The following is a 21,617-nucleotide window of genomic DNA, read 5'->3' as shown; positions in this document are numbered from 1 at the left end:
AGAACAAAAAATAGACAGGTATTTGCCATGAATTTCTTTAACACCTTGCTCAGATGTCTATTGACTGAAGTGGGTAACAGGTAAATTGCAAATTTTAAGTTTCCATTAAGTTGATTAAGTAACATTTATTATTGTTATTATTTTTGCTTTTTTTTTTTTTGGTTCACATCCGGAGTTGCACAAGGGTTACTCCTGGCTCATCCACTCAGGAATTACTCTTGGCGGTGCTCAGGGGACTATATGGGATGCTGGAAATTGAACCTGGGTTGGCCACATGCAAGGCAAATGCCCTACCCGCTGTACTATCGCTCCAGCCCCAATAAAGTGATATTTATATGTTCTACAGATGCATACTGTCTGCATAGATCTGTAGGTCTCACTATCCTGTGCGATATAAAAAGTGTAGACTTTTCATCTTCTCACCTGATATTCTTTACTACCAAAAATGATAAAAAATTTTATAAAGACATGTAGCAAGTTGTCAGAGTGACATATTTGCGTGACAGTTACTTATAAAGTTTCTGTGGAGTGAAGCACCTTAAAAGTTCATTCACTCTTTGAATAGGATCTTTTTGGGAAATAATTCAGACTTCATGTGTACTTCTTAAAATTTTAAGACAGGGCCAGAGAAGGAGTACATTGGGTGAAGTTGCTTGCCTTGTGTGCAAGTGACCCTCACTCAATCCTTGTCACTGCCTGGTCCTGGAGCACCTCCAGGAGTGACAGCTGAACCTAGAACCAGAAGTGAACCCTTAGCACTAGTATCACCAAAACTTCCTGCCACTACACACACACACACACACACACACACACACACACACAAACACACACATAATAATTCAAATATAATATTTTTATTACATGTAAAATATTAACATTTTTATTATGTATTCTACCAATGTAGTAAACTAATATTGTGTAGCATAGTTGAAGGCTCTGTAAGAATATAAAAACAAGACTTTTTCCAGCAACAACTTAAGCACCTCAGTATTCTAGAAAGTGCTCTACCTGCTGTACTATCACTTTGGTCCTTGGTTTGAAATTCTTTCTTTATTATTATTATATTTTTTGGCTTTTGGGGTCACACCTGGTGATGCTCGGGGGTTACTCCTGGCTCTGCATTTAGGGATTTTTCCTAGTAGTACTTGGGGGACCATATGAGATGCCAAGATCGAATCTGGGTTGGCCATGTGCAATGCAAATGCCCGACCTGCTATACTACCTCTCCCACTGTACTATCTCTCTGGCCCCCTGGTTTGAAATTCTTTTTTTTTCCTGCTTTTTGGGTCACACCCAGTGATGCACAGGGGTTACTCCTGGCTCATACGCTCGGTAATCACTCCTGGTGGTGCTCAGGGACCATATGGGATTCTGGGAATCGAACCCGGGTCAGCAGTATGCAAGGCAAATGCCCTACCCGCTGGGCTATGGCTCCAGCCCCTGGTTTGAAATTCTTAAGTATAATACTTTTTCCAGTTTTATTTGTGGGATGGACTAAACCATGGCTACTCTTTTTTATATTTTAATATATGTAATTAGTTTATGTATTAATATTAAAATGTATTGATCTTTTCCTAAATATTAATGCTTCATTTTTATTTTTTAGATTGCAGCTTCATATGGTAATGCTGTTTGTATTTTTGAGCCCTTGGGCATAAACTCTCATAAGAGAAATTGTGTAAGTATTTAACAGTAGTGGAGAACTTTTAAGAATTGTTTACTCGAGAAACCACTTGACAGCAGTGCTGATGGTGGAATGGAATATTATTATGAAGTTGACCTGGTCCTTTGTGGTAAGGGCTTTTTATAGATGCTGAAAGTAAAATTCATAAGGCTTTTAGGAATTGCTTAGAATATTTCTAATTGAGACTTCCTTAGTTAATGGAGATCTATCTAGTTGAGCTACTGTTATTTCTTGCCTATGTTACTAGAGTGGTCTCTGTCTGATACGTGTTTTCTATCTCCTACCCCGTAATCTTCATTTACAACAGAGTCAATAATAATACTTCTCATTAAAATCCTGTAATTGGGGGCCAGAATGATAGTACAGCAGGTAAGACACTTGCCTGGCATGTGTTCAGCCTGGGTTTGATCCCTGGCATCTCATATGGTCTCCCCAGCTCTCCAGGAGTGATTCCTGAGCTCAGAGCCAGGAGTAAGTCTGAACACTGCTGAGTGGATCCCCCACACACACAAAAAAAAAACAATAAAAGCCTCTGAAAATGGGTCCAGAAAGATTGTACAGGGGTTTCAGTGCTGAAGTCTTGCATGAGGCAGACATGAGTTGATCACTGGAACTACTTTTGTTTCTCTGAGTACCACCAGGAGTGACCGCTTTGTACAGAGCCAAGACTAGCCCCCAAGCATTGCTGGGTGTGACCTCACAACTAATATGTAAATAAATAATAAATAAGAGTCACAACTGCTCCATATTTCTCTGATTAAAAAGATGCCACTGGGGCCAGAGATAGTTCAGCAATTTGGATGCTTACCTTCCATGCGGCAGACCTAGGTTCTATCCCTGTCATCTCCTATGGTCCTCTGAGATCTCAGGAGTGATTCCTTCATGCAGAGCCAGAGCACTGCCAGGTGTGGCCCCCCCCCCCAACCAAAAAATAAATAAAAGATGCCACCTTCCTTTCCTTCAGCACCTATTGTCACCTCTTTGATCTCACCTCCTACTAGTGCTGACTGTGGCTCTAGGTTGTTAGCACTTAATTTTCTTCAAGCAGAAGTTTTCTGGCAGGGTCTTTCACATTGATGGTTTTCTTGTCTGAAACTGCTTTTCTTCTTTCCCTCCAATTGGTCATAGACCCAGCTCTCACAGATTCTGTGATTTTGCGCAGTAATACTGTAATACCATCTCAGTAAAATCCACATGATCCCTCCTTTAAATATTGCTACTGTTTTTCTCCCTCCCCCCACCCCACCCCAGCCCCATGTAGTTCAGTGCTGAAACACATACTTCTGCACATCTGAGGCACTGAGTTTGATTATATAATAAAAACAAAAGAAACAAAAAAAGTGCTACTTCTGCCACCTTTATTTCTAGTCCTCTTGTCTCTCTATTTTTTGTCCCCCCCATTCAAAACTACTTTTTAAACCTTTATCAAGATAGTATTGATTGATTGATTGATTGATTGGTTACTACTCTTTAAAATCTAAATACGTAGGTAGACTTCCTGCCACCATAAAAACGGGGAAGATTTGTTTCCTCTTTTTACTTTGTTTCGTATCTGGACCCTGGTAGGTACTCCTAAATATTTTTTGAAATAAGGAGTTAGGAACTTAGGTAATCTCAGTCACCAACCAAGTACTATAGCAGATCACATTGAGAACCATTAGAATTCATTATTACCCACCTTAAAAATTACTTCATGCATTCTAGAATGCCCATCATCACTCAAACTGGCAATGTGAAATTTGAATACTACGAGTGCATGTACCAGTATTAAAAAAAATCTTTCTTGGTGCTGGAGAGGACGTACAGTGAGTGGGGTGCTTGCCTTGCATGTGGCTGGTGGGGTTTAATCATCCCATATAGTCCCCTGAGCCCTGCCATGAGTGACGCCTGAGTGCAGAGCCAGGAATAAGCTCTGAACATGGTGGATGCGATGTCCTCCCACAGTCCTCCCCCAAAATTCTTCATTTAAATCTAGCAAAACAAAGTGCTTTTGGTGTTTTTTTTCTTTATTATATATGTATTTGATTTCCCATGTACCCCATCTTCCCCAAAATGTTGAATTATAGTCATGGATAGCAGAGATGATACATGGCTCAGGCACTTGGCCTTGAACACAGTCAACCTAGAAATTTGATCCTCGACCCCACATATGGTCCCTTGATCACCACCAGGAGTGATCCCTGAACACAGAGGAGTATGCTCTGAACACAGCATTTGTGTGTAGCACAGAAACCAAAAACCAAACCAAGACCCTCCCCCCTCAAAAAAAAAAAAACCTTCAGAAAGCAAAAGATTTTTATCCTTTGAGAGTTTTATTAAGTAGATATCAAATGTTGGAGTGCTTCAGAGTCACCTAGAACAGTGGTTTTTAATGCATGGTCCATAGATTGGTGCCAGTATGCAGAAATTTTCTGCCTCTTTGTAAAATGTTTTTGTAACCACTGCATGCATGGTTCAGGCATATATCATGTATATAGTATTAACTTTTTTTTATTTCTTTTTTGATTTCTTTTTGGACCACACCTGATGATGCTCAGGGCACCATATGAGATAATGAGGATTTAACTTGTATCTGCCACTCTACCTGCTGTTCTATTTCTCTGGCTCTGGCTTTAACTCTTTAGAAGAATAACTGGAAATTTCTGTGAACTGGCAACTTAAAACCAGTGACCAAGAGCACATTTAAAGTTTCAGATTCCAGGTCTTATGACAAAATTTCTACTACCCAGCTGTTTCATACCATTAAAAACACTAAGAGAAGGACCGTCTGGAATGATTTGATTATTGCTTGAAAATATACCTGTTGACCAAGGTTCTAAATATTACCATGACTGATTATTTGGTTAGGAATAGTAGGATTTGAAAACTAGCATCTTTATTGATTACAAAATATAAACTTCTTTTAGATAGAAAACTTCAAGTTTTACAATTATATTTCTAAATTTTACCTTCAGATAGCTGGAGCGATAGCACAGCGGTAGGGCGTTTGCCTTGCACGCAGCCAGCATGGCCGACCCGAGTTCGATTCCTCTGCCCCTCTCGGAGAGCCCGGCAAGCTACCGAGAGTATCTCGCCCGCACGGCAGAGCCTGGCAAGCTCCCCATGACATATTCGATATGCCAAACACAGTAACAACAAAGTCTCCAATGGAGACGTTACTGGGCCCACTCGAGCAAATCGATGATCAACGGGAGGGCCTTTACTTTACTTACTTACCTTCAGATAGTCATGAAATCTTGAATAAATTACTGTTAAGTATATATATGTGTGTGTATATATACATATATATACACAATATATACAAACTATATATATATATATATATATATATATATATATATATATATATGGTTTGAACCGCCCTGATGGTTTTTAGGGCCTACTCCTGATAGGACAAGGGGTGCCATGTAGGGCCATGGATCAAACCTGGTCTCTGTATGTGCCCCAGCTTTTCCATTATCACAATGGTCCTTGTTTTTCCTTTAAAAAATTTTGTTGTTTAGGACCACACCTGGTGATGCTCGGAGGCTACTTCTAGCTCTGTGCTTGGAGATCACTCCTGGTGGTGCTTGGGGGACCATGCGATACTGGGAATTGAACCCAGGCCTTCAGCATGCAGAGCATGTGCTCAGCCCACTGAGTTATCTCTTTGATCCCTCCCTGGCCCCTTGTTAAATATTTTTAAAGTATTGTCAGCTGAGAAGGAATTCCTGTGTGTTAGATTATTGTTACTTACCAAGCAGTAAATGTACCATTTGCGAATATTAATACAGCTTTGTGTTGTACTATGCATTGCTAAAAGGACGTTTTATACAAGATATACTGCAAGGATAGATTTCAACAACTATATCTAAGAATTCCTTTTTATGTATGTTTTCCTACTTAGGTACTGTCATGTCAAAGATCCTAGACTTTAAAAGATTGTTTCTGAGTGTTCATATGACATTAGTGAGAAAAGGATGACCATTATTCAAATAAATATAGCTCAGGTTTGTGGATTGCATATATCACATTGCTCCAGTGTGTTGACTTTTTGAGGACGTGCAGTGGCTTCATTTTACACAATGTGTCTGAAACTTGTACTTGAAACTTCCTGAACAAACTGGCAGCGCCTGTGCATTGGCTGTTGGGCCACTAGAGAAATTTTCATGAGTTGGGTATACTTCTTGCCCTTGGGGAGGTGCAGTGTACTTTATTCTTTATCGTTTTATTTTTTTTGGGGGGGGCACACCCAACAGTGCTCAGGGCTAACACTAGATTTTATGCTCAGGGTCACTCCTGGTGGACTCAGAGGACCGTATGGAGTGCCAGGGATGGAACATGGGTTGGGCACGTGCAGAGCAGATTCCCTACCTGTAGCACTAGGGCTCCAGCCCTAGGAGGTTGCAGTTTAATAGGTGAGTCAGATGTAGGAGAAAGTAATAGTTCAGGGTGACCAGTTTTCTAATGGTACAGTGTTAAAAGTGCTCTGGTGCTGACATAAGTTAAGGCTTTGTGGCAGAGGAAACATTTTCTGTTGGACATTGAATTTGAAAGCAGAGAAGAGAGAAGCCCCAAAGAAGGCCTGAGGGCAGGGCACATTCTTTGTTTGCCGGCAGCTTGGTAGGGAGAGATGGATAGTAAGCCCAGCCATGGAAAGTTACTTTCAATACGGTATTCTGAAAGTCATAGTGAAATATTTAAACCTTTGTTTCAGATGAGCTCTTAAATTAAAGAAAATGATAGAACCATGGTGTTTACGGTTAACGTGTAACAAACTTCTTTTTTATTTCCCTCTACATGTTGCAGCAACTCAAGTGTCAGTGGCTTAAAACTGGACAGTTTTTTTTGAGTTCTGTGACGTACAATTTAGCATGGGACCCTCAAGGTATGTGGTTACAACACTCGTCTCCTATAATAGGAAAAAGATCGATGATGCTTGTTTTGCTCAACTTTATCTCCCTTTGGAAATGAGAGAGGGGGAGGGTAAGGGGGGAGAGAGAGAGAGAGAAAGAGAGAGAGAGAGGAGAGAGTGAGAGGAGAGGAGAGAGGAGAGAGAGAGAGAGAGAGACAGAGACAGAGACAGAGGGAGGGAGGGAGGTGGAGGAGGAGGAGGAGGAAAAGGAGGAGGGGGAGAGAAGAGAACAAAAAGACCATATCTCATTTTATTATATACAAATAACAAGAAGTTACTGTGTTTAGGGTTGGAGAAGGTAGTTCAGCCAGGCACGCCACTTTCCTTGCAAGTGGCTGATCCAGATTCGATCCTTGGCACTGACCCTCAAAACCCCTCCAGGAGTGAGCCCTGAGCAGTGCCAGGAGTGAGTCCTGAGTATTGCTGGGTGTCGCCCTTTCCTCCCACAAAGAAATTATTATCTTTAATTTTGAAAGATTGGAAACTTCTGCAAGACAAGAGTTCTAATGAGTCCTCAGTCCTGTATTGCTTATCTTGAGACCATATTCTGAGTTCTGTGTATCAGTTTGGTGGGCATCTTTTGTTATTCTTTGTATGTGTGTGTATGAGTGTGAGTGTGTAAGATTTTAATCTGATACAGCTTTTGTCAACATTTTCTGTTAAATCTCCCCTAGACCTAATGCATTCTTAAAATTCTTAAGTATTCAAAACAAAAACTTTTAGTTGAAATACATTATGCTTTTCATAGACAATATTGCTTATTTTTCATAGATTAAATAGTCCGTATACCTAAGTAGAAGCCCATCTGTGCATTTTGTTCTCTAGGTAATCCTGGCTTATTCATCAGAACATTCTTTAATTTTCAGACAACAGATTGTTGACAGCAACTGATTCTATTCAGTTGTGGGCCCCCCCAGGAGGTGACATTCTGGAAGAGGAGGAAGAAATCGATAATAAAGTCCCTCCTGTTTTAAATGACTGGAAGTGCATCTGGCAGTGCAAGTTAGTGTCTGATGCTATTGTGTTTATTAATAAAAATGCTTTCGAAAATATCGTCCCTTTCAAAATAATCTTCCTTGTTTGACGATACTATTGCATTTGGAAGGCTTCCTTAAATGTGAGAACCTTAATCCATTATCACATCATATTTCTGTTTGTGCTACCATTGATTGTTAAAAAAACAAACAGAAACAGAAAAAAAGAAACATTTCTTAGTAATAATGTCAGGAAGTGGCTGGTCAGGGCTGGTGCATGGAAAGAACTCATTAAAGGCTAAGATGTGGCTATGTCAGGGAAGGGAGGAGGTGGGCGTTTCCTGCCACTCTCTAGTGGGAAGATGGGTGTACCATTAATGCAGGCCCAGTAAGCTGAGACGATGATGGGCTCAGTTTTTAACATGTTATATTTAGGATGTTGATGGTGACATGTTTGTAGGTTGAAATATAAACTATGCATGTTAATCTACATTCTTTGGATTTCCAGAGTGAGCTTTGGCTTAATTTTTATTAATTTATATTTTAGGAAGTGAAATATTTCTTTCTTTTTAAAGTGGTAAGGACACTCTACTCCTTAATGATGTGAAAATCTTGTTTTGGCTATTTATAGTCTTCCAGATTTTAAAACTGCTGCTTAACTCTTTTTGTTTGTTTTTGTAGAACCTCAGTCTCTGTACAGTTGATGGAATGGTCCCCCGATGGTGAATATTTTGCTACTGCTGGAAAGGTAAAGGAACAAATAAAACAGAAAAAAGGAAACAATTAAGTGTTCCTTATTCATATTTTCAGTTTTGTTTTATTTTTCGTTTTGGGGGAGCATGGCACCCAGCTGCACTCAGGGCTTACTCCTTGCTCTGCACTCAGGAATCACTCCTGGCAAATTTGGGGAACTATATAGGGTATCAGGAATCAAACCTGGATCAGCTGCATGCAAGGCAAACACCCTCCTTGTTGTACTCTCCTCCAGCCCCAGAATAAATACCTTTTTCAGTTGTTCCTGCCTTTTTGTTTTTTGTGGGTGCTCGGGGGTTACTCCCAGTTCTGTGTTTGGGGGTTGCTCCTGGCAGTGCTCAGACCATGAGGTGTCTGGGTTGAACCCAGACCGCCTCCATCTGGACTCTGCTTGTGCCAGAGATAGTCTGTTGAGCTATCTCTCTGGCTTAAATTTATTTATGATTTATGATCAACAAATGTATCATTTGTATACTTAGTGTACATATGCAAATGACCAGGCCTGCATAAAAATTTCCTGGGTGAGCCAGGAATAGCTCCCAAGAACAGAGCCAGGAGTAGTCACTGAGTATTGCTGGGTGTGGGCCCTGCCTCCCCCAAATCAATAAATTTTTGAGTAAAAAGGGGTCACAAGTGGAAAAAGTTTAATAAACTGTGCTTTTGCTGATGCCCCAGCCCCATCTACCTCTGGAATGGACACTGTTTCACTGCAGAAGTGTTCCACATTTTATATCACTTTTTGTTTCTTGCAAAATAATTGTCGCTGCATTAAGAAATAATTAAGCAGTGGATTATGCAGTGAAATAATGACATGCATGTCCCCTTCCTTTCCTCCTGATGCATATCACATAATATTGGGGTATGTCAGTATCTGTTGTTGAGGGGATTAAGATGGTATGAAATGCTGTCAGCAGAGAGATTACTTTGGAGTGAATAGTTACATTGTTTTGTTATTTGCCAAGTTTTCTGTGTACCTGAGTCACACCCCAGGCCTATGACAGGCCTGGAATTTCTCAAAGCGTGAACCAAACTGAGGCGGTGGCCGAGAAGTGTGTGCTTTTCTTTGCTCCAGTTTTCTAAGGTGCCCTTGGGTCCGAAATAGCAGAGCCCTCACTTTGGGATCTTCTTTGATTAACTTCAGAAGACGCTCTGTGCCTCTCTCCTCTGTGGATGCCCCAGCTCTCAGCATGGCGGATGTCCCTCCGATTTTGATGACGGACCCTCCAGTCGGTCCTGCACAGAGAGGGATGGGCAGGTGGGGGTGGGGGAAGCATCTTGAAGGCCTTGCACATCTGAATAATGGTTTCTTCTTCTTTGGTGCTTGCTTCGGCTGATCACAGGATAAAAATGATTTCCCCTCAGAATTTTGGAAGTTACGGTTTTTAGTGTTGCAATTTGAGAGATAGTGTTTTTGTGGCCGCATGCTCCCCATTGCCGGCTCTGTTGGACTGAAGACTCTTCCCTCTCAGAGCTGTGCCTGACAAGCACAAGGCCCTGGGTCCAGTCCCCATGGCCTCTAGCACCACTTTGTTTGGGCCCTATTAAAAGAAAAAATTTTTTTTCTTTTTAAATTAACAGAAGAACTTTCCCTTTATCCCTGGTGCTGTGAACTTTTGTGGTGAGCTTGTGAAATGGGACAGTCATCTTTCCATCTTCCAGCTTTTATCTCTTTTTAATTTTTTTAATTTATTTTTATTTCTAGTCTTTGGGGTCACACCTGGCAATGCTCAGGGGTTACTTCCAGCTCTGTACTCAGGAATCATTCCTGACAGTGCTTGGGGGACCCTACAAAGATGCTGGGGATCGAACCTGGCTTAGCTACATGTAAGGGAAACACCCTACCCACTGTACTATTGCTCCAGTCCCTTTTCTCTCTTTAAAAAATATAATATTATTACTTTTTTTTTTTTTTGGTGATGATACTCAGCAGTTACTCCTGGCAGTGCTCAGGGGACCATGTGGGATGCCAGGGATCGACTCGGGTCGGCCGCATGCAAAGGTCGCATCTGACCCACTGTGATACTACTCTGGGTCCCCCACATTTGTCTTTAAGGAATAAACGTCCATGTGTGTCCAGGCAGTGAGTTGGGCCTACTGTCGGAAAACTCCTGCTCTTCATTTTAGGGAAGTTATTTATTTAAAAGTGTTATTTTTAATATTTTAATTTTAGGCACTTTGATTTTGATAGAGTTTCAGGCGTACAGTGTTCCAACACCCTTACCAGAGGCTCCTTCCCACCCCTCAACCCACCGCCCCCAGAAATTACTTCATGCTTTTTCTTTTGTGTCATTTCTTTTCTTCATCATAACTCTTTCTGGATATCTCTTATTCATATATAGATCCTTCTGTATTGATTTCCTACTTTCCCCTCCTCCCTTTCCTATTAACTAGCAACTCATCTTTACATTCTGGGGAAATTTTTGGCTTTAACTTTGAAGTAATCTTTCCTGCAATCACATTCCAACCTTTTGATAGTTTTCACTCCTCATATTCTGAGTGCTCTTTGTCAAGTGAAAAATAGGTAAGGTAAGGTAAAGGCCCTCCCGTTGATCGTCGATTTGCTCGAGCGGGCCCAGTAACGTCTCCGTTGGAGACTTTGTTGTTACTGTGTCTGGCATATCGAATACTCTCGGTAGCTTGCCGGGCTCTCCGAGAGGGGCGGAGGAATCGAACTCGGGTCGGCCCTGTTGGCTGCTTGCAAGGCAAACGCCCTACTGCTGTGCTATCGCTCCATATCAAGGGCATGAGGATGTGAGGGTGATCTGGCTGCGACATCTGTCACCCCATTGATCGCCAGGGTTGATTCGGCTGATCTGGCTGGCTAGGCGGGTGTCCCCTTCCTCCCTCACCGCTCCATGTGCGTCCCTCCCGAAGCTGCGCGCTCAGTCGAAGAGGACGGCCTTCCCCGATAGAGACGGACTGGTCTTTGGTCGAGGGTATACGAGTAGCTGCGCTCCCCTGCTAGAACCTCCAAACAAGTGAAAAATAATACTTTATAATTAAAAAATTTTAAAAAGCCATTTTATAAAATATTAAAACAAATACTAAGGCGGGGCTGGAGTGATAGCACAGCAGGTAGGGCATTTGCCTTGCACATGGCTGACCCGGGTTCCATTGCTCTGTCCCTCTCAGAGAGCCCGGCAAGCTACCGAGAGTATCCCGCCCATGTGGCAGAGCCTGACAAGCTCCCCGTGGCGTATTAGATATGCCAAAAACAGTAACAAATCTCACAATGGAGACGTTACTGGTGTCTGCTCGAGCAAATCGATGAACAACAGGAGGACAGTGTTACTGTGGTACAATACAAAGGCATTCACTAGCCAGTTTGAGACCAATATGCCTTATAAAATAAAAGCTCATAATCTAATCTCTCCTCCCCTCTTCATCCCTCCCCTCCCCTGCCTCTTCCCCTCTCCTCTCTTTCCTTCCCATATCTGGCAGTACTCAAGGCATATTCCTGGCTCTGTCAGTGTTTGGGACACTGTATGCAGTATGGGAGATTGACCTGGGACCACATGAAAGACTAGCACCTCAACCCCTGTATTCTCTCTCTAGCCTTAATTATGTTTTCTTATCTTCATGCTTGCCTCTCCTTTCCCCCTTAGACACAGCCAGATTCTTGAATTGTAAGTTTTGTTTCATCTTCATTTAACAGTTTCACTTGTATAAATTCCTAAGCACTGTATCCTTTCATGGGATAAAATACTTTTTAATAATTTTGTTTTTGTAAAATTTAGACTCTGTAGTCATTAAAGTATAGCTTCACAGTAACAATTTGTGATACTCATCATTGTATACCTTTTTTTTTTTGGTGAAAAAAATCCTGTACTGTTGTTCTAGCGTGCATTTCCTTCATTTTGCAGTTAGGAAATTATTCTTACCCCCACCCTCATCACTCCCTGAAGTCTTTGGCAACTCTCCCCCGCCCCGTACCTGGCTGTGCTCAGGCCTTACTCCTAGCTCTGCACTAAGGTATCAGTATGGGTCGGCCCAGGGGACCATAAGGGGTATTGGGGAAGAAAACCCGAGTTGGTGTCCTGCAAGGCAGGGGCCTTACCCATTGTGTTATCTCTCTGGCCCTCCATTGTGTCCATTTTAATGAATACATTTAGTCACAATTTACCTTTTAAAATTATATGTTCTCCCCCCACTGAACCACCGATGGAGCGATAGCACAGCCGTAGGGCATTTGCCTTGCGCACAGCCAGCCCAGCTGAGCCGGGTTTGATTCCTCTGCCCCCCTGGGAGAACCCGGCAAGCTACCGAGAGTATCTCACCCGCATGGCAAAGCCTGGCAAGCTACCTGTGATGTATTCAGTATGCCAAACACAGTAGCAACAGGTCTCAAAAATATGGAGATGTTACTGGGCCTGCTCGAGCAAGTCGATGAACAACGGGAGGACAGTGACAGTGACAGTGATTTATGACTGGGAATGTATCTCAGCAGTAGAGCTTTTGCCTTGCCTATGGAGGTCCTGGGTGGATCCCCAGCATGACAAAGACAACAACAAAAATAAAACCGGCTGAAAAGGTAGCTCAAATACTAGAGCACATACTTAGCATGTGTGAGGCCCTGCGCTTAATTCCCAGCGTAATATGGCACCTGTGGGAGTAGCTCCAGGCCCCTGAGCATTTCTGGGTGAGTCCCCTATAAATGAAAACTAAAGCGCTGCACTGTCCTCCCGTTGTTCATCGATTTGCTCGAGTGGGCACTAGTAATGTCTCCATTGTGAGACTTGTTGCTGCTGTGTTTGGCATATTGAATACGCCACGGGGAACTTGCCAGGCTTTGCTGTGTAGGCGAGATACTCTCAGTAGCTTGCTGTGCTCTCCGAGAGGGGCGGAGGAATCGAACCCGGGTCGGCCTTGGTCAGCTGTGTACAAGACAAACGCCCAACCCATTGTGCTCCAGCCCCAAAGACTTTTTTTCCAGATCTTTTGAAAAATAAATAAATACATAAATAAATAAATGGAAGTTTCAGGTTAGGGGCTAGGGATGGAGCGCAGTGGCAGAGCACATGCTTTGCTTGTATGAGAGCTGGCTTGATCCCTGGCACCCTCCCCCGATCCCCAAATCATGAGTCAAAGTTGAATTGTATTTAATTATTGAATATGGGATGAAGATTTTCCTGTACTGCTTTATAAGGCAAGGGCATGTTTTCCAAGAACAGCACCCGAGGCTTTCTGAGTTCATCTCTAGTTGTAGAACATGGTAGTGTTCTGTGGCTGTGTAATGTCTTGGCACAGAGGTGGTTACTCAACTGTCGCTGAGTTCCTGGACAGGAAGATAGCAGTCACGTGCAGATTAGGAGCGGGTCTCATGAGCAATTGCACAGTGGTGAGGAGTGGAATATATTTTGAGTCATCTGCACTAACTTCCATATAATACGAAAAACTTGTCATTTCTGGCAAAGTCACATGAACTATTACAGCTGGTAATCACTACTTTGCTTACTATGCTTACATTCATTCATAACGGAAAATTTTCATTTCCTCTCCCCCACCCCCCTTATTTTTTGAAAAAAGTTTCTGGATTATATCTGGCGATACTCAGGGCTTACTTCTGGCTCTGTGCTCAGGGATTCTCCTGCTTATGCTCAGGGGACCATATGCGGTGCCAGGGATCAAACTTGGTTCTCTTGTGTGCAAGGCAAGCCCACCACCTCCTGTACTATTGGCTCTGGCCCGGCATTTTCTTCACTTTGTAGTTAGGAAATTAGTCTTTCTCCCACCCTCACCTTACCTTCTGAAGTCTTTGGCAACTTTCGGTCTGTTTTCTGACAAATAGATCTTGTGATGAGGGTTTAAGTAAAATAATGAGTATCGAGAGTGATCTCAAAGAAACTGGATTTGGGGCAGGGAAATGAAGGCACTTGATGGGTGTCGTTGGGTGGTTGACAAGCTTGGGTTTGAGGGTAGCTCTCGGGGCCACATTCACACAATGTCATTCTTATTACATCTGTTCTTCACAAACACTGGTCATTGGCTGAGAAGCTGCTTAGGGCAGGGCCTGAGTCCTCGGCCCACCAGATTCTCCTGGAAAAAACAGGCACACAGACACAGATACTGTCCATTGGATCTGCCTACTCAAGAGCAGATACACGTGATGCATCAAAAATACCATCTGGGGCCTGGAGAGATAGCACAACGGGTAGGGCATTTGCCTTGCACATGGCCGACCCTGGTTCGATTCCCAGCATTCCATATGGTCCCCTGAGCACCGCCAGGAGTAACTCCTGAGTGCAGAGCCAAGAGTAAACCCTGTGCATCATCACCTGGGGAGGTGATATTGCTCTAAGCATGAGGGGCTACCCCTAGTCTGCTCAGGGGCCGTCTGTGTTGAGCGGATCATAGGGCGCCTGGGTGTGAACTCAGGTCCAGGTGCTTTGCATGCACCCCTAACTTTTAAGCAGCTTCCCCCGACCCCTCAGAAGTATCTTTTATGTCTTGAGATTCTCTCCTTAGATCCTTGGCTCAGAGGATCTCAGGTAAAGGAAGAACCATGCTATAAAATTTTGACCTTTTATTTCTTATCTGAATTCTAGATATAGTTCTTACATACGGTTTGAGGAAGAGATCAAGTTTCTTTTTATTATTATTTTTTAAAAATTTTTATTAGTGAAACACCATCTGTAAGTTGTAGACTTACAGATTTTTGTGCTTGGGTTTCAGTTATACAATGATCCAGTACCCCTCCCTCCACCGGTGATGGAGATCAAGTTTCTTTTATCCTGTATGCGTGCCTGATTGTTTAGCACCGTTGACTGAGATACTTCTTTTCCCCCTCTGCTCATCATTACCTTTTTGGTTCAGTTTTGTGCCATACCTGGCAATGCTCAGAGGTTACTCCTGGCTCTGAACTCAGGAATCACTTCTGCACTCCTGATGGTGCTTGGGGGCCCATATGGGATACCAGGGATCGAACCTAGGTCGGCTTTGTGCATGGCACAGGCCCTACCTGCTTTACTATCTCTCTAGCCCCTCTTAAATATTTCCTGATGAAGCGATTAGGACCGTGAGTTTTCTTTGATGGACTTTTTGTTCCACTCAGGGACCCTTTACTGCTCAATAGGAAGAGCTTATCTCAATTTATTGCTTTCCTTTAGGGGTTTTTATAGCAGTTTTATTGGCATTTTATTGGCGGGTGCCTCTGTCCTGACATCCTACCTTGTGTGAACTCTCTTGTGGTTACTGTGTAACTTCTAGAACAGGAGCTTTATGCCACTAAGTATTGGGAGGTTCCCTATGAACATCTACTCACCCGTTCAGAATTTGTTTGTTATGAGTTTTTGTTATCTTTTTGGCTTCTGACAATGCTTGGGGGGCTACTACTGGCTCAGTGCAGGGGGATGTGGGGGTGGGGGGATCGCTCCTGGAAATGCTTGGGAGAACATATGCAGAACCGGTGCCTCCTGCATGCAAAAGCATGTACTCCAGCTTTTTGGTTAATATTTCTCTATAACACAGTGGGTAAACTGCTTGCTTTACATGCAGCTGATGCAGGTTCAATAACTGGCATCCCATATGGTTCCCTGACCACCACCAGAAATGATTCCTGAGTGCAGAACCAGGAGTAGCCCCTGAGCATCACTGGGCGTGTAACCTCCTCCCTCCCTCCCTGTCACACCCCTGCCCCCCCCCCCCCCCCCCACACACATACCTGCTGTCCAATTGTTATTTCTCTGGTCTGTTTTTCTAGGAATTTGTTTGTTTGTTTATTTTCGGGCCAGGGCTTTCTCTTGGCTCTGCACTTTGGATTCGTTCTTGGTGGTGCTCAGGGGCTACTCAGGGGACCATATGGGGTGCCAGGAAGCAAACATGGCAAACATGAGTTGACTACATGCAAGGCAATCTCTTTATCCTCTGTGCTATCTCTCCAGCCCCCATATTTTTCTCGAAATTCTTTTCAACGGAGAGTCAGTCAAAGGAGGATTTTGACCAGGCTGTGCTGTCTAGCTCTGTCCATTCTTCATGCTGCATTTGTGCACGTGCTTTGGCCAGCCATGTGCTGCTCTGGCTGCTCTCTGTGCTTTGCTACAGAGCCAGTTCTGCCAGTGTGTGGCAGACCGCATTTGTTCGTGCTCACTCAGGGGCCTCTTTATTGCAATTTTCTCCTCTTAGTTTTCCCTTCTCCACTGACTCATCGCTTTTGCGTGGAATGAATTGATTGCTTGTGGCCTCCCCACTGAAGGTTCACTGTGATGGCATTTGGAGATGGGGCTTTGGGGAGGTGCTGAGGGTTCACTGGTGTCCAGAGGTTGGGATGTCTTGATGGGAGAGGAACAGACAGAACAGACTCTGGAGAGCTGGCTGGCCCCCCTCACTCCCGCCTGAAGGAGGTGGCTGTTCGCAAGTTAGTAAGAGAGTTCTCCCCGGAATGAACCATGCTAGAGCCCTGAGCTCACATTTCCTCCAGCTCCAGAATGAGGAGAAAATGGATTTCCAAAGCAATTGTTCATAGTTTTACCCCCCCCCCTTTCAATTTAGTTGTGATCACCAGGGATTGCAGATTTGTGTGGGGTAGGCACACTCAGTCACAGTGCCCGTTGGGCATCATGTGCTTCTAGTTGTGCTGCTGTAGCCCATTTGGGTTATGGTGCTCACTGCAGTGCTCCAGTGGTGTGTGCCAGGGGCTGTCCCCCTAGCCACAGTGCTCACCTTTTGTTGCAGGGATTGCTGGGATGGGGTGGGGGTGGGGTTGCAGCCTTCACTCCTCCCTCCTGGTGGTGTGGATAAAGTGAATTGTGGCTCTGGGCATCACAGATTACACAGCTGCCAGGCACAGGTTCCGGAGTTGCTGATTCTGTACTCCGCTCACGAGACAGCACCAGGGATTGGACCTGGGACCTTGTGTTTTTTTTTTTTTTTGTGAATTTTATTTTATTTTATTTTTATTAGTGAGACATATGAGGTACAGTTGTAGACTTACAAATTTTTGTGCTTGGGTTTCAGTTACACAATGATCAAATGCCCATCCCTCCACCAGTGCCCACTTCCCACCACCACGGATCCTAGCATCCCTCCCAGCCCCCCATTCCCCCCATCCTACCCTGCCTCTGTGGCAGGGCATTCCCTTTTGTTCTCTCTCTCTTATTGGGTGTTGTGGTTTGCAAAAGAGGCAATGGGTGACAATCATGTTTGGTCTATAGTCTACTTTCAGCATGCTTCTCCCATCCTGGGAGGATCCTCCCAACACCTTTATTTGGTGCTCCCTTCTCTATCTGAGCTCCCTTTCCCCCTAGCATGTGTGGTTGGCCTCCAAGCCATGGAGTAAAATTCCTGGTACTAATCTTGGCCATTCTTGAGTGTTAGTCTCCTATTTTGTTACTTTATGTTCGCCAGATAAATGCAATCTTTCTATGTCTATCCCTTTCTTTCTGAGTCATTTCGCTTAACATGATACTTTCCATGTAGTACCACTTGTATGTAAATTTCATGATATCATCTTTTCTAACAGCTACATAGTACTCCATTGTGTAGATGTACCAAAGTTTCTTTAACCAGTCGTCTGTTATCAGGCACTCAGGTTTTTTCCAGCATCTGGCTATTGTAAAGAGTGCTGCAATGAACAAACAAGTGCAGATGTCACTTCGACTATACTTTTTTGCCTCTCTGGGATAAATTCCCAGGAGTGGTATTGCTGGGTCAAATGGGAGCTCAATTTCTAATTTTTTGAGAATTGTCCATACTGTTTTCCGAAAGGGCTGAACCAGTCGGCATTCCCACCAACAGTGAAGGAGGGCGGGACTCTGTGTTTTTGAGGCAGGTGCTATAGCACCCGTTGAACTACCTACCTGCCTCAAGGAAATACATTTCTCTAAGTCATCCAGTCTCTCTGGCCTCTTATCACGGCACTCCAGACTGACAAATCCAGCCTAACAGCGTTAGACATGCTGTCAGGTGGCCCATAAAGCCGCAATAACAAAAGTCTTTTCTTGACCTTCGCTCCCAGCTTTGACTGCATTTCTCTGCCTGATTTACAGCACCTTGAAAATAAGGTTGCTGTAGGCTGTAGGTTTGCCTCATTTCCTGCTGTGCCCACACAGCAGCAAGTTCACAGCTCGTTCGTTACTGAAGCTTGTGGTTGGCTCTTACCTAATCGATGGACGGGATGTAACATAGCTGCTTCTTGCTCCCACCGTCAACTCTTTTTTCCAGTGTACTTCCGTGGCATAGAACACTTTCGGATTTCTTTAAGAGTTTTTGCCTGCCCTCTTTCAATTGGTTTGTATCACCATGTCTCCCTTACTTTGTTCTTTTAATTGAGGTAACATAGTTTATAATACTGTTTGTTTATAGTTATTCACAACTATAATAGATATAACATAGTTTCTAATAGTTAGACATAACTATAATAAAAGTAACTGTTTATAATAGTGTTAGCGTGTATGCTTTAGGTGTTCAAAGTCGCTGTGCCACCCCAATGTCAGTGTCCCTGCCTTCCTCCGTTCCTGGTTCCTGTCTCTTCATGTTCTCTCCCCTCGCTCCTGCTACCTCCTACTTGGTAAACTCAATGCTATTGACAAGAGTTTAAGCATTTATTTCCATTGGCCACATCTATCCCCTGGCTCTTATTCTGTTTACCACAGATGAGTGAGATCATCTGATATTTATCTTTCTCCTCTGGTTTACTTTGGCCTCACACAGTTCTATCCACATTACAGCAAAATGCAAGATTAAAAAAAAAAACTTGGAGCAGGTTCAGATCAAGAGTACAGTGTGGAGGGCACTTACCTTGCATGCTGCCAACCGGGGTTCAATCCCTGGTACCTCATATGGTCCCCTGAGCCCTGCCAGGAGTGATCACAGAGCCCAGAGCCAGGAGTGCACTGCTAGGTGTGACCCCCCCCCCCAACACCTACCCTCCCCACCAAAAAATATTGCTGTGCTTTGACTTACACTGTTGTTAATAATGGTTTCGTGCATACATATTTGAATAACTCACCCACCACCAGAGTGATCACTTTCCTCTCTGAAGACCCCAAGGGTCCCTTCCTTTCATCCATTTTCCCCCCCCTCCCCCCCCCCCCCCCAGCTAGCTTCAGTTCTGTTGCCTTTGGCGAGTAAAGTGCAAGATTTTATTTTTTTCTCTTATAACTCATTGTCTTTTCATGACTCAAATGTATACTCACATATTCCATAATTTCCTAGCTACTTATTTTTCATGGGTTGAATCCAGATCTTAGCTCTTGTAAATAGTGTTGCTTATAAAGCTAGGGAGAATAGTCTGTATTAAAAAAAGCTGGAAAAACACTAGTCACAGTAGCCGGAACTAGTCACGTAGCCAGAATATGGATGGGCATGGAGAGAATCAGGTTGAGTGAAATGAGTCAGAAGGAGAGGGACAGATTAGAATGATTGCATTCATTTGTGGGATATAAAAAAATAGTATGAGACTAATATCCAAGGCCAGGGAAAACAGGGGCCAGGAGGACTGGTCAGTGGTTGGAGCTTGCCAAAAGAGTGTCTGGGGTGGGGGAGGGCAGTTAGGATAAAGGGACCAGTATGAAGTAATTGTTGGAAATGATCATTTTGGACAGGAACTGAATGTTGAAAGTGGTAAAGGGATATGCCTGATAACCTTTCAGTATATGTATTGCAAACCATAATGCCCAAAAGGAGAGAGAGAGAGAGAGAGAGAGAGAGAGAGAGAGAGAGAGAGAGAGAGAGAGAGAGAGAGGACACACACACACACAGAAATATAGAAAAAGACAGAGAAAAATAAAAGTGCCTGCCATAGAGGACATTGGTTGTGGGAAATGTGTACAAGTGAATGTACACTGGGTGTTGGAACATTGTGTAACTGAAACCCAATCATGAACAACTTTGTATATCTCACTGTGATTCAAATAAAAAATTCAATTAAAAATACAAAGCAAACAAAAATCTGAAAACAACTAGGGCTGATGGAACTATGTTGAAAAGGGAGTCTTCATTCACTATTAAATGTGAGCTGATTTAACCTGTATCGGAATAGCTTGGAGCATTCTCAAGGAATTGAAAATAGAACTACATATCATCCAGAAATTTATTTACCTTTTGTATCTATTCCAAGAATAAAAAATGACAGATCCACTGACTCAAAAGGATAGATGGACCCCCATATTCACTGTAAGATATAAAAGATACATGCACCCCTGTGTTCACTGCAGACTGTATTACTGACACCAGACTCAAGCCGACCTGGGCAACCATCCGTGTGCTCATCACATGGGGCTCTGAGGTTATCATTTTGACCTGCCTTGGCTCTGGCCAAATATTCAAGTGTTGGGCTAGAGAGATAGTACAGTGGGTAGGGTGCTTGTCTTGCATGCCACCAACCCAGGTTAGCTCCCTGGCATCCCATATGGTCTCCTGGAAAATGCAAAAAAAAAAAAAACCCACAAAACCACCCCAATCCCTCCCTCCCCAAACAACCCCTCAAGTTTCAGTATTCAGATGTTCAGACTGAAGGCGGGTACAGCAGGCCTGGGAGGGCTTGCTGGTGCTAGTTTTGCTCCTGAAGGTCTGAAGATCTTTCTAGGTCCACTTTCTAGGTCCAGGATTTCATTCCCGATGCCTGCTATTGGCCAAGTGAGGGGTGGGGAGAGGCTGGTGTTGTCTGACCTGCCAAGCGGATGTCACTCAGCCCGCAGCAGTTCTGCACTTGGCTTGAAGTGGTGGAATTTGCCCTTGGCTATTCCTTGTTCTAGAGGAATCAGAACTCGTGTCTCTCTGCCACTCGCTGAGGCCTCTGTGGTGTGTCTTGGCAGAGTTGCTGGCCCAGAGTCTCTTGCCCAGTCGAGCTGTTGCCTCCCAATCAGGCTTTGTAAAGAGTAGAGTGGAATTTGGGGTGCAGGCATTCAGCTTGCTCTCCCTTTCCCTGTGCTGTTCCCCCCCCCCCAAGCCTGTGGCCCCCTCATGTTCCTGAGGGTGGGGGGTGGTTCTTTTCTTGGAGAGGGTGGCTGGATTCTCCAAGGGATCCTTACTGAATTTTGAGCGCGCATGCATGCATGTACACACATACACACACATACGCACACATACACACATACACACACTTGCATAAACACACACACACACTTATGTTTTGTTTGTGGGGGGGTCACACCCACCAGTAAGGTCGGGTGTACTTTTTATCATAAGACTAGTAAAATGAATTTAAAATTTTAGCAACCTTTCTTACAAGGCATGAGGACCTCTGATTGGTGTAGTCATCATGAGAAATCTGCAAACACCCCCTTCCAAATATTAATTTTGTTTCTCTGTAGTGTATTTTTTTGTGGGGGGGGATAATTTGGGATTTTACTTGAAATCAGCAAACTAGCATGAG

The 21,617-nt window shown here is 43.6% G+C and overlaps 1 protein-coding gene across 2 annotated transcripts in view; it reads left to right on the top strand.

Moving 5' to 3' along the window:
* DMXL2 (Dmx like 2) overlaps positions 1 to 21,617 on the top strand; it is a 135,431-nt gene that overhangs the window by 36,547 nt on the left and 77,267 nt on the right. For both annotated transcript variants that reach the window (XM_056135412.1, XM_056135411.1), the window contains exons 3-6: positions 1,607 to 1,678; positions 6,473 to 6,551; positions 7,445 to 7,580; positions 8,234 to 8,300. In XM_056135412.1, coding sequence (XP_055991387.1) covers positions 1,607 to 1,678; positions 6,473 to 6,551; positions 7,445 to 7,580; positions 8,234 to 8,300 — 354 coding nt within the window. The remainder of the gene's footprint in view (positions 1 to 1,606; positions 1,679 to 6,472; positions 6,552 to 7,444; positions 7,581 to 8,233; positions 8,301 to 21,617) is intronic.

Source organism: Sorex fumeus, unplaced genomic scaffold (assembly GCF_029834395.1).
Source record: "Sorex fumeus unplaced genomic scaffold, SorFum_2.1 ptg000111l, whole genome shotgun sequence".
In the NCBI taxonomy this organism is placed as follows: domain Eukaryota; kingdom Metazoa; phylum Chordata; class Mammalia; order Eulipotyphla; family Soricidae; genus Sorex; species Sorex fumeus.
The sequence above is the reverse complement of the archived record's forward strand: the minus strand, read 5'-3'. Positions and strand labels throughout refer to the sequence as shown.